At 37.3% G+C, this 13,342-nt stretch overlaps 1 protein-coding gene across 3 annotated transcripts in view; it reads right to left on the reverse strand.

Moving 5' to 3' along the window:
* Positions 1-13,342, reverse strand: part of ATP6V1A (ATPase H+ transporting V1 subunit A) — a 59,528-nt gene that overhangs the window by 17,046 nt on the left and 29,140 nt on the right. For all 3 annotated transcript variants that reach the window (XM_008055466.2, XM_008055467.2, XM_021711092.1), the window contains 5 exons: positions 11,217-11,431; positions 10,820-10,957; positions 8,176-8,327; positions 3,804-3,966; positions 3,186-3,294 (listed from right to left, as the gene is read on the reverse strand). In XM_008055466.2, coding sequence (XP_008053657.1) covers positions 3,186-3,294; positions 3,804-3,966; positions 8,176-8,327; positions 10,820-10,957; positions 11,217-11,431 — 777 coding nt within the window. The remainder of the gene's footprint in view (positions 1-3,185; positions 3,295-3,803; positions 3,967-8,175; positions 8,328-10,819; positions 10,958-11,216; positions 11,432-13,342) is intronic.

The raw sequence follows: 13,342 nt of genomic DNA on the forward strand, positions 1-13,342 counted from the left end.
GGGCTCAGGCAATCCACTCACCTCAGCCTTCCAAAGGCGCAGGATTACAGGCTGAGCCACCGAGCCCAGCTAGAAGGCTGTTTTTAAATGGTTAATATACATGGAAAGATGCTAGCTCACTGTTAAGAAATACAGATTGAACAGGTATCTAATAAAGCAAGAATAGTTAAAATGTCAATTGTTGAATCTAGGTGTTGGGTACCATGGTGTTCATTGTAATAGTCTTTCAACTTTTCTGTATGTTTGATAATTATCAAAAGAAAGTGTTGCAAAAACTACCATTGGTGAAGACAGTCTTTTGAAGAGTATCAGAATTTAAAATCTGCACCGACAGTTGCATTGTCAGGAATTTACTTCTAAGAAATTACCCTTAAAATTGTGTAAAGAAATAAGCACACAAAACACACAAGGACTGTGTTAAAAAAAAACACACATAAGGATGTTTTAGTGCTACCTCATTTGTGATAGCAAAAAACTATAAAAATCCTATATCCACCAAAAATGTGCTGGTGAAATCTCAGTTATGTTGACATACCTATACAAAGGGATACTGTGCAGTCATTTAAAAGAATGAGATAAATCTCCTGTCTTAAAATAATAGATGAACATGTCACTCTCTCCTCCTCATAAAAGTAATCACCAAACAAGGAGAAGAAATATAGAAATACAACCTCAATTGCCCAAACTTTACCGGTACAATTACTTGTATACCTAATCCTGAATTGTACCCCCACATCTTTAAAAATAAGATGAATTTTTAAAAAATCGTTAAAAACTAGGGATCATGTTTAGCCCCGCAACAAAATAATGAAACACGCCACCTAAAGGAGGTGAAAAACAAACAAGGGTATGGGAAAACACCAAGAATTCATCTGAGGCTGTATCTCTCAGATAAAGCTTCTGCAAAGTAGGAGCCACATCCTGAGCAGCAAGCCCCAGAATCCTTTGTTGGAACACTGCAAAAAGCAACATGGCTAACGACAGGAGTTCTGTGGACCCAGTTTGGCATCAAGGAGAAGTAGGGAGATGAGGATGAACAAAACACTTGTAAGCACTTCCTATGTCACTAAGTAAAAAGTAGGTGAGGCCAGTGGAAGAATTCACTGTGAATGGCCTTACAGTTACTGGTTTTCATTGGTAGGAGAGAAGTAAAATAATTTCCTTACATAGCTCCATTCCCTAACAAACTTCAAAAGTTACCATGAAGAATTCCTGCTACCCTGGACCACAGTCACTGCCATTCCTGTCCCATCTCCTACAAAGATGAGTAACACTGATAACAAATGTCATTATAATATATCTAAACAAAGATAAAAAAAGAAAAAAGACAAAAGAGAAGAATACAACAATGGTCAAAGAACCTACCAAGGAACAGATGAAAACTGTGATGACAAAAAAGAGAACTTAGTAATGCATCCTATCACAAAATAAAATCTCAAGGAAAATATATATCAAGATAAAAGAGGTGTTTCATGGGCCAGCAGAAATCGACAAACAGCTGAAAGGACAAAAATATAAAAATAGAAATGAAGGTTTCATTAGAAACAATATAAAGAATAGATACCATTTATCCTGTGAACAGACAAAAAGGCTAAATAAAAAGGGTTAGGGAGGAAATGACACATATGGAAAACAGTTATCAGAGCACTAATGCACACAGCTGATATATCTGAACAAGATAGCCACAATAGTTGGGCTCAGTGGCTCAGCCTGTAATCTCACGCCTTCGGGAGGCTGAGGTGAGTGGATTGCCTGAGTCCACGGGTTCGAGACCCACCTGGGCAACTTGGTGAGACCTCATCTCTACAATAAATCCAAAATGAGCCGGGCGTGGTAGCGTGCGCCTATAGTTCCAGCTACTTGGAAGGCTGAGACAGAAGGCTCGCCGGAGCCCAGCAGGTCAAGACTGTGGTGGCCGGGAGCGGCCACTGCACTCCAGTCTGGGTGACAGAGTGAGACTCCAACTCAAAAAAAAAAAGATAGCCACAATAGAAGAAAAAAAGTTTCAGATACAATTCTCAAAATTTTCTAAGATAAAAGACATTCATAAATTGAAAGGGCATATTACATCTTAGGAAAAGTTTATCAAAACAATAAAAATGAGATGTATCCTAGTAAGTTATGAGACACAAATTTCAAGAGGAAATTCCACTGGGAAAAAAGAAAAATCATCTAAAAAAGGAAAATAAGCAGACCAGCCTCAGAGCCTCAGATTTTTCTCTGGAATTTAAGGCTAGAATAAGGGTTCTCAAAGAAAGAAATATGAATCCAAGAATTTTATACTCAGCCAACTACTGTTAAAGTTGAAAGGCAATTAAAAATTCAAATTTATGAAGAAACGGGGAATATAGTTCCTGTGAACCTTTCTTGAAAAAACTTCCAAAAGTTAAATTTTAGCCAAACAAGAAATGAATGAAGAAACTGCAGTCAAAAGACTACCAGTGAGCATTAACTCCATTTCGCTGAAAGCTTAAAGTTAATTCAAATATTGGATTTATGGTTACAGAACAGAATACAAATTTTATAATCCTGAAAATGTAGAAATAAAAGTACAAAAAGCTGGGATGGAAGGTAACACATGAATTTTCTTACCTTTTATATTCACAGTCAAAAATATATTAATTCAAAGCTGATAATTCAAGTTATAGAGGTACAAGTATATTTAAAGATAGAGCAATGGTAAACATGTAATAACAAAATGGTAGTAGAAGATATATAATTTTACTGTTATTAAAAAGATTGGGGCAACTCTATAAATTTTTTTTTTTCTTTTGAGTTGGAGTCTCACTCTGTCGCCCAGACTGGAGTGCAGTGGCCGCTCCCGGCCACCACAGCCTCGACCTGCTGGGCTCCGGCGATCCTTCCGCCTCAGCCTTCCAAGTAGCTAGAATTACAGGCATGCGCTACCACGCCCGGCTGATTTTTTATTTATTTATTGTACAGATGAGGTCTCACTGCCCAGGTGGGTCTCGAACCCGCGGGCTCAGGCAATCCACTCACCTCAGCCTCCCAAAGGCACGGGATATAAATATTTTATATATTCACTTATTCTCAAGATATAATAAGTAAAATATTTTTTAAAAGTTAGGAATGTGCTTATATGTACAGACAGATTTTAGAATGAAAGAAAAAAGTTCTTTGGATAAGAAAAAGTTTGGTGCTTTTGTTCCAGTCTGTATACTCACCAGTATAAATAGAGGCTTCTCTAGCAGCAACAGGCATATTAGAAGTATTGGCTACCAAAGCTGTCCTCTTCATAATTGACTCTACCTTACCATCAACTTCCATTGTGAGCTAGAGGTGAAAAATAAAATCTGTTAGAGATTCTCCAGTTTCTAAAGGTAACATTTTAGTATTTTTTACAACTTGCCCATATTAATTCCTCTTATAATCAGTATTCCCAAAGTAATATTTCCCGTCACACCAACCTGTCTTCCCTGCTCCACAGTACTGTGAAGAAGACAGAAATTATTTCCACTGCATAAATAACTAATTTATGAAAGAAGAAATATTACTATAGTAACCAAGCAGATCATAAGGTCTATTTAAAGGTCCCACTGTAAATGTTTTTTCTTCCAATAAGTGAAAACTACCAGATCACAAAAATAAACTTTGAAGAATTCAGTCTTTTCCTTGAATATAAAATACAAAAATTAATCTAATTAATTTTGAAATTTTTAAAAAGCTTCTTGACTAGTGAGAGCATTGTTCCAGAACATAACACAAAGATGTATTAATTGACAATGAACATCGATTAGTAGCATCTTCTCTAGAATATTATTTGAAGATTTCAACATACAGACCTCTGGGAAGTCCCTGAGAACTTCAGACATCTCATTTCCTCTTTCACCACACCCTACATAGATGATCACATCACTGTTGGAATACTTGGATAGAGACTGTGATATCACTGTCTTTCCACAGCCAAAAGCTCCAGGGATAGCTGTTGTTCCTCCCTGTACACATCTAAACAAAGAAAACAAAGTGTGGACTACTTGCTATATAATACAATAAATGCTAATAAATAAAACAGGTAAATAACACAAAAAGACAAGTTAAAGAAAAAAAGCACTCAAATATTTTTATCTATACATACACATACAAAAACATACAGATATAGATATAATTGCTCCCTTAGCTTATACCTATAATAGTATATGCCTTTAATATGATTAATCATCTCTATCATATTTAATAGCTGAAAAGTAAAAGCCTATTCTGTAAGGCAGGGAAGACGGATATGAGAATACTAAGACAATGATATTCTGAATGCTTGTATAAATTAGCTGAAGAAAAGGCAATACGGAAATTAAAACTAAAAGAAAAACATGAACAACTTTTGAAAGTTGTCTTTGCGGCCGAGATCGGTGGCTCAGACTGTAATCCCAGCACTTTGGGAGGTCAAGGCGAGTGGATTGCCTGAACCCGCGGGTTCAAGATCAGCCTGAGCAAATTGGCGAGACCTCGTCTCTGCAATAAATCAAAAATTGGCCAGGCATGGTAGTGTGTGCCTGTAGTTCCAGCTACTTGGAAGGTTGAGGTAGAAGGATCGCCAGAATCCATCAGGTCGATGCTGGAATGGCTGTGAGTGTGCCACTGCACTGCACTACAGCCTGGGTGACAGAGTAAGATTCCGACTCAAAAAAAAAAAAAAGAAAGAAAGTGATGGCAAAAAAAATAAGTTAAAAAATCTGTATTTTGCTATAAAGTTTAATGAACAAAGCGCTTTTAGTCAAAGTGTTAAGTCACCTCCCTTTTATTTGTTCAATAACTATTTACTGAGCACTTCCTAAGTACTTAAAACTGTGTTTGGAAATGCTGGAGAGACAACAAATAGTAAATAAGATAGCATGTTTCTGTATTCAAAACTCAGATTCCAGTGGTATAAGCTAGAGAGTCAACTAGTGATGACAGTACCACTTAGCAGTCACTTTCAAACTTTCCTTAAAAAGTAGCAATGGAGAGTGAAATATCCTTTTGGGGAAGAGGAGTGTGAGGTGCAAGTGTGAGAGTGTGTGTGTGCATGCACACACATGCATGTGTGCATTTGCACAGTGTTTATGGTGGGAGAGGGCCTGGGCAGGAGAAATGGATGTAACGCTAAGGGAAAGTTCTCTGTTATATTGTGTGTTATCATAAAAACTCACAGAAACATTGCATCCTTAATCATAACCTACTTTTTTCAACATAAAATTAATATGCATTAAAAATGTTTCCCCTCCAAACCATTCAGTATATTTAACAGACTAAGAAGGCATGTCACATTTCTCCTATGGCTCAATATACCTCTGTCAAATCACTTTTAACCTGGGGTGGGGCAGGACTGGAGAGTTTGAAAATTCAGCAACCCAATGTGAAAAGTGTTATCATAGAAGACATCCATGGTGCTGGTGGAGCACACAGGAAGGGTGCAAAGTCTGATACTAGATTGGAATAGAGTTAGAAAATTCTTCCTGAAATTAAGTTAGACTCGAAAGGAAATTAAAATTTTCCTAAAGTAAAATAATATTCCAAGCAGAGGGAACAGCATTTCTAAAGGGCCAGGGACCAGAGAGGCTATTGTTTTAGGAATTAAAAGTCCTTCAAAATGCCTGGAAGATGGTGACACAAAAGTAGTTGGGCAGTCAAGCAGCTAAGACAATACTGGAAATTAAGAGATGGCCAGATCATGGGTGGCTTTGTAAGGAGTTAAGGATCATGTATTTGTTCTAAGAGCAATAAAAAGCACCCTAAGAGTATTGAGCAAAACAGTGCAGGATCAAGTATGTGCTTTAAAAAGGCCAGTACTTCGTATTGACAACCATTTAGAAAGAAAGCAAGAGTGAAGATAGAAGTCTGATTAAATGTGATTATTGCAGGAATTAGGGGGAGTACCTTAATTAGAGTTATAGAGTAAGGAATAAACATGTAGATAAGCAATATTTAGAGACTAGAATAAAAGCACTTGTTAACAATTAGATGTAGGAGAGTAATAACAATCCTGGAGAGAAGTCAGATTTGAGCATCCACTGGAAGGATGATAATGATATTTTAAAGAGGCAACAAAGAAAGATGAGCAAGTTTCAAAGCAAGAAGTGCTGATTAAGATGATTATTTCAGTTTTGAGCATGCTGACTTTGAGGCACTTGTAGGATATTCAAAAGTAAAGGTTTAATCAGAAGTGGATGTATGAGTCTGGAGCTCAGAAGGCATTTGGGATAAAGACACAGGTCTAAAAGTCCTTATATATAGATAAATATTTAAGTCAGGAAAACGATGAAGTCATCCATAGAGAGGTTAAGACACAGAATAAGGAAAGAAGAGGACTTAGAAGAAGAAAAACCCTAATAAATACCAAATTTACAGGAAAAAGAGCCTTTAACAAAGACTCCAGTAACAGAGGCTCTAACTTGTGAAAAGAAGCTAATGAGAAGGACAAAAAATCAGGATGTTTCAAGGAAGAAGTGGAAAGCAATATTCAAAGCTATAAGGATAAGGAAAATACTAAAACTTATTTCTTGATTTGATCAGTATGGGAGTGACTGATGTATTAGTGAGACTAGCTAAGGGAGTTGTAAAGCCAAGGGCAGAGTATAGTGAATTAGAATAGAAGTGGAGATAAATTTATTACTTTAAGAGGTTTGGCTATGAAGAGGAGGAGAAAAGTAATGGTAGGTGGAAAGGGAAAAGGGTAGAGGGTGTTTTTTTTTTTCCCCCTAGATGGGAAACAGAAGGAAGATAATATAGGGAGGTCCTTGAGGCAGACATGACATGAAAGAAAAGAAGAAGGGATGAATGGGAATGTATGTTAAGTGAGTCTAGAAGTAGGAAGCTGAAGGAGTTCCAAATCTCATGGCCTCTAATTGCTCTGTGAAAGGCCTAGCAAGATAATTTCCTGAGAAAGAAGAGGAAAGAAGGGTAGAGTTGAAGATCTGAGGTTAATGGAGTGGTATGAAATAACTGCTGAGAATAGGAAAGAATAATAACTAGGGAAACACAGGATTGCTACATAGTAGTAAAGTCAGATACCAATTCCAACTGATTATTTCAGCAGCCTCCATGAAGATTTAGAAGGAGGAGACAGCAGGACTGATTCATAGTTGGGATTTTGTCAGGTTTGTGATAGAACACAAAGTAACAAGAATATTTATTATATTGGCAAATATTCATAAAAATGATAAACTATGAAGTCTAAACTGGATAGTGAAAAATATGCTGACTAAGAAGGAAGAGCTAAAAGATGGAGATCTTAATGAGAGAGCAATAGTGGGAACAACCAAGAGAACAAGTCTGTAGGTCAAGAAATTGCATAAAGACTGGGACATGAATAGGTTTGTTTGGTGGTCAGAGGTTGAGAGAATTGCCACTTCACAGCTTCAATCTTTCCTGTGAATTGAATGATGAAGTCATTATTGAAAGTAAAACAGGATATGATGAACCCTGAAACTTAAAAGAGAAAGGAGATGGTTTTTAAGCAGTCGAAGAAAATGGAAAGTAACAGACTACAAATTAAGAAAGAGTGCATGGCAGCATACGGAACTAAGATGATTTTAGAAATCATCAATTTATAGTGACACCAATCTACAAATTATAGAATAACCTAAGAGAAGCGGGCTCGGTGGCTCAGCCTGTAATCCCACACTTTGGGAGGCTGAGGTGAGTGAATTGCCTAAGCCCGCAGGTTCAAGACCCGCCTGGGCAACTTGGTGAGACCTCATCTCTACAATAAATCAAAAATTAGCCGGGCGTGGTAGCGCGCACCCGTAGTTCCAGCTACTTGGAAGGCTGAGGCGGAAGGATCATCGGAGCTCAGCAGGTCGAGGCTGCGGTGGCCGGGAGTGTGCCACTGCACTCCAGTCTGAGCAACAGAGTGAGACTCCAACTCAAAAAAAAAAAAAAAACCTAAGAGAGATAGTTATATGGTTTTGATACAGATTTTCTTCTGAAAATTTTATTTTTTTAGAAAGTTTTAGAAATAATATTTTCTGTTAACAATTGTGAAAAAAATAAATCTCAGTAGTTTCACTCTAAAATAAGTATTGGTAATAGATAAATATATTTAACTAATTCACCACTATCACACTAGATAAAACTTATCATAGTATTAAAACTTAAAAACCTTTATCTCTAAAGATAATGAAGTGATAAGTACATGCAACAACTCAGAAAAAACTGCGGGATATATCTCAGACTTACGGAAATAGGGCATCAAGGACTCTCTGGCCAGTCAACAGAGGATGATTGGCCGGCAGCTTCTCGGTGACAGGCCGAACTTGACGTACAGGCCATACTTGGACCATGCTGAACTTCTCCTTTACACCCTCAAATTCAAGCTCCAAGACAACATCCTATTTTAAAAAATAGCAGGATTTTACATATAATCAAAATCAAAGTAACCACAGAATCCTCTTGGGGTAGGAAGGTGGTACATATAAATGAGAAGGGAAATGTGTACGCTTTTAACTTGAATCTTTATATATGGTCCTGTTTTTTTAACCATGTACATTTACTACCTTTTTAACAACTAAAAATAAGTTTAAAACTTTTTCAGAAAGGAGTATATTAAGCAACAGGGGAAGGATTGAATGAATTATATGTAGGTACACAAGGAGAAGTCGTAAAAGATACACAAAACACTCTTGGCACTGGAATGGGGGATAAGTGAAAGCTTTCAGAGTTTATTTCCCATTCTCTGCTTTATTTACTTTATCATAATGATTTTATACTGCTTTAATGAAAAATACCTATCTGTTAAAGACTCTAAAATGTTTAATTGAATATTTTTAAATATTTAATTAAATATTTATAAATGCAAAAAAGAAGAGGCCGGGCTTAGTGGCTCAGCCTGTAATCTTAGTGTTTTGGGAGGCCAAGGTGAGAGGATTGCCTGAGCCCGTAGGTTCGAGACCAGCCCAGGCAACTTGGTGAGACCTTGTCTCTACAAAAAATCAAAAAAATTAGCTAGTCATGGTAGCGCACACCTGTAGTTCCGGCTACTTGGAAGGCTGAGTCGGAAGGATCACTGGAGCCCAGCAGGTCGACGCTGGGGTGGCCATGAGTGTGCCACTGCCTTCCAGCCTGGGCGAAAGAGTGAGATACCAACTCAAAAAAAAAAAAAAAAAGAAGTAATATGTGCTAACATTTGTGAACAACAGATGGTTTCAACTATTCCCAAACTCCAAAGTCAACGGCTCTATAGAAATCTGTAATTTTGTTTATGCATGATTTTGAACGGTCTGCTTTAGCATGGTTTCTCCATTTGGAGTGAGTCACTAAGCTAGTGAGACTAGCTAATTGCCCAGAATCCCAATCTGAACTCAACTCTTATTCTTTATATGTTACAGAGCAGGTTTTCGGTCTATGGCCTGTTAGGAACTGGGCCACGAAGCAGGCAAGAGAAGCTGCATCTGTATTTACAGCTGCTCTCCATCGCTGGCATTACCGCCTGAGCTCCACCTACTATCAGATTAGCAGCAGCATTAGATTCTCATAGGAGCCCAAACTTGTTATGAACTGGGCAAAAAAGGAATCTAGGCTGCACACTTCCATGAGAATCTAATGCCTGATTGTCTAAGATAGAGCTGAGGTGGTGATGTTAGCACTGGGGCTGCTGCAGCCACTCTGCAAATACAGATTAACATTAATAGGGAGGTTGGACTGCACATTCCCCCCACCCCCCATCTGTGGAAAAACCGTCTTCCGTGAAATTGGCCCCTGATGGCAAAAAAGGTTGGGGACCGCTGTTAGAGCACAGCCTCATATGACGAAGGACCCAAGACAAGCCAGAATTTATTTATAAAAAATTGTGTTTTCTTACATGCTTTAACTTTAGTCACTTTCAAAGTATTCCTCATTTGATGCAATACACCTATCAGGCTGCTTTTTCCACTGTTTAAAACTGTTTCTGAACTCATCAATGTTGATGCTTTTTAGTGCTACTGCCACTTTTTGTTTCACCTCTTCCATATCAGCAAAATGTTTCCCTTTGAGGACTTTTTTTTCATTGGTGGAGAGGGATGTTGCTCAGGGTGAGATTGGGTGAAGAGGGAGGGCAGGGCACAGGGTCATGCCGTTTTAGTCAAAAACTGCTGAACACTCAGTGCAGTATGGATGCTGTCATGGTGGAAGAACCAGTCACCTGTTTGCCACAGCTTGGGATGTTTCTTCCGCAAATCGTGACACAACCTTCTCAAAACTGAGGTTGACTGTTTGATCCAGAGGAACAAATTCTGAGTTTACCACAAGAGGCCCACCCTCCAAAAGATAATTCCAGTTTTTTGTTTTTGCTTTTATCCCCACTTAATACTTGTAAAATGATTTAAAAATTGTTCTATCTCATCACATATTATCGGGAGAAAATTATATGCTACAACAGTCTTCTCAATAAAGTTATCTTCAACCCATAAAGGCCATTATGGGTCTACTGTATTTGATAGTATGTGACTATAAATAACATTAAAGGACTACATTTTAAATGGATCACTCAAAAGAAGAATTCACATAATCCATGGTACAATTATTATATGAATACAGATCGACAACTAAAATCATAGTCTACTTTATGCCTAAAATATCAGGGCTTTAAATAAATGTAGGATCAGTTAAGAAGGTAGAAAAATGTTATATTTCTTAATACTTAAAAAAGAAACAATGTGTTCTGCTTTTCGTGTTCCCAAGTCCAAGCTAAAAACAAAAAATAATCCCTTAAAAAATAATTATGGGAGTTACTCAAAACCTATATATCAAATTTCAATTATTTAATTATTTAGGGGACTAAAACTGGTTAACTGTTATATGTAAATAGTGCTATTCTGTGGGATAAAGTTGAAATGATACTTACTGAGGTATCATAATTCCCAGGTGGAGCAATGTAAGTTACAGTTCCTCTGTTTCGTGGGGGTAACATGATTTTGTGTTTGATGAGTGAGTTCTCATTGACAATTCCATAAATATCTCCACCAGTGATATGACCACCAACCTAGAGAAGAAATGTATTCGCCGTTTAATGTTCAACTAAACGTCAAGGAGACTCACCCCTACTGCTATAATTTAAATAATTTGCTGCACTTATCTATACAACATAATGGTTCCATAATCTTACAAGCGAATTTAAGGAAAAATTTAAACTATGCTTCGGTGGTCTCTTTTTATTTGGACTAAGAGCACAAAACAGTTCACTAAACATTCATTTCACATTCTTTCAACAACTTTAGAAATTCTTGGTTACACAGACATACCCGAAGGTTTTTGCAAGGTGTAAAATCCCATTTGATATCTCTGCTAAGAGCAGACACATTTACTCCTCTAGGGATGTAGATGCTTTGGGTCTGATTGCTGATATCCGACAAAGGTCTTTGAATACCATCAAAAATGGCTCCCATAATGCCAGGACCAAGCTCTACTGAGAGGGGTTTACCAGTGCGAAGTACAGGATCTCCAACAGACACACCAGCTAAAAACAGTAGCTGAGGAAAACTCACTATGAAAGTTTAAAGATAATATTAACAGGAAATATCACAGTTGAACAGGAAAATGACACTCAAGAAGCTAAAACAGAGGTTATGCTTTCTCAGTTCACAGCATCCTTAGTGTTTCAGTAATTTTTTCAGTATCCTAGAACAAATAATATATCTAATAATTCCATTTATTTAATAGTTATATCCAAACAACTTAATATGTATATATGTCCTAACAAGTGAGTAGCAAGTTGGAAAAACAGTATGCTTAAGTTGAAAGAAAACAGAATATTAATTTCAGTCCCAAATAACCACAGTTCTTATGAATGAAATGTATATGACTGTTGGGCGCTGGACAATTTTCTAATCTTGCAATCAGACTGGACACTTGTTCTGTCTTGATTTTCACATGATCCTTGCTTTTTAGCTTAGCAACTGCTAAGTTATTCTGAAACTGCTATTTTGAAAAGGAAAATAATAAAGCCTGAAAATAAGCATATTAAATTTGCTTTGTTTCCACATGTTTCTTTATAAGAATAAAAGCAGCACAACTTTTACTGAGAGTAATTTAGCAATATTTATAAAAATAAAAAATGGGCAAGATATGGTAGCTCATCCCTGAAACCTCAGCAATTTGCAAGGCATGGCAGGAGGACTGCTTTAGTCCAGGAGTTCAAGACTAGCCTGGGTAACATAGCAAGACCAGTCTCTCTCTAATCTGTCTCTTTTTTTTTTTTTTTTGCTTAAGTCAGGGTCTCACTCTGTCACCCAGGCTGGAGTGCAGGTGGCACAATCATGGCTCACTACAGCCTCAACCTCCTGGGCTCAGGTAATCCTTTTGCCTCAGCCTCCCAAACAGGTGGGACTATAGACACACGCTACCAGGCCTGGCTTTCTTTCTTTCCCTCCTTCTTCCTTCCTCCCTGCCCTCCTCTCCCCTCCCTTCCTTCCTTTCTTCTGTAGAAATGAGATCTTGCTGTGTTGCCCAGGCTAGCCTTGTACTCCTGGGCTCAAGCAATCCTTCCACCTTGGACACCCAAAATGCTGGGATTATAGGTGTGAGCCACTGCACTCACCTCCTAGTATCTATTAAAAAAAAACAACTAAAAAAAACCTAAAATGAATAAGCCTTGATCTAGGAATCCAACATGTGAATTCATACTATAGTTACACTGCAGCATGGTTTATAACAGCAAAAGACCAGAAACCAAAATTTCTATTATTAAGAGGTTAATAAATAAATAATGGTAAATCTATACAACAGAATTCTACACAGCTGTGAAAAAAAGACTAGAAATGTCTATGAATTGTTATATAAAACCCCTAAAATATGCATTTTCATTTCTAATATTTGATTATGAAAATTTTCAAAACTACAGAAAAGCTGAAAAAATTTTACAGTGATTTTCCTATCTCTACTATCTAGAGTCTCCCCTTAACATTTTACTATATTTATCACTTATTCTGTACCTTACATTTATTTTTAAGTGAAAAAAGCAAGGTGCAGAAAATGCATGCAATATGCTATCTTGTAGAGGGGAAAAGGGAAGAAATATACAAATGTTTATGTTTACTCATATATATAATTAAGAAACTAGAAGGATACACAACTAATCAAGTGGTTGCATGTATGTACATATGCGTGTGTGTTTTGATAATTGGCCAGATACAAGAAAACAAAAGTAGAGAAGATTGTTACTGTATACATTTTCATTTATTTTAAATCTTCAAACCATGTAAAAGATTAATTAAAAGATAAAATTATTTTTGATGCCGGGCTCGGTGGCTCAGCCTGTAATCCCGCGCCTTTGGGAGGCTGAGGTGAATGGATTGCCTGAGCCCGCGGGTTCGAGAACCGCCTGGGCAGGCGAGATCTCATCTCTACAATAAATCAAAAAATTATCCGG

This window comes from Carlito syrichta, unplaced genomic scaffold (assembly GCF_000164805.1).
Source record: "Carlito syrichta isolate Samal-C Ts95f unplaced genomic scaffold, Tarsius_syrichta-2.0.1 Scaffold301859, whole genome shotgun sequence".
In the NCBI taxonomy this organism is placed as follows: domain Eukaryota; kingdom Metazoa; phylum Chordata; class Mammalia; order Primates; family Tarsiidae; genus Carlito; species Carlito syrichta.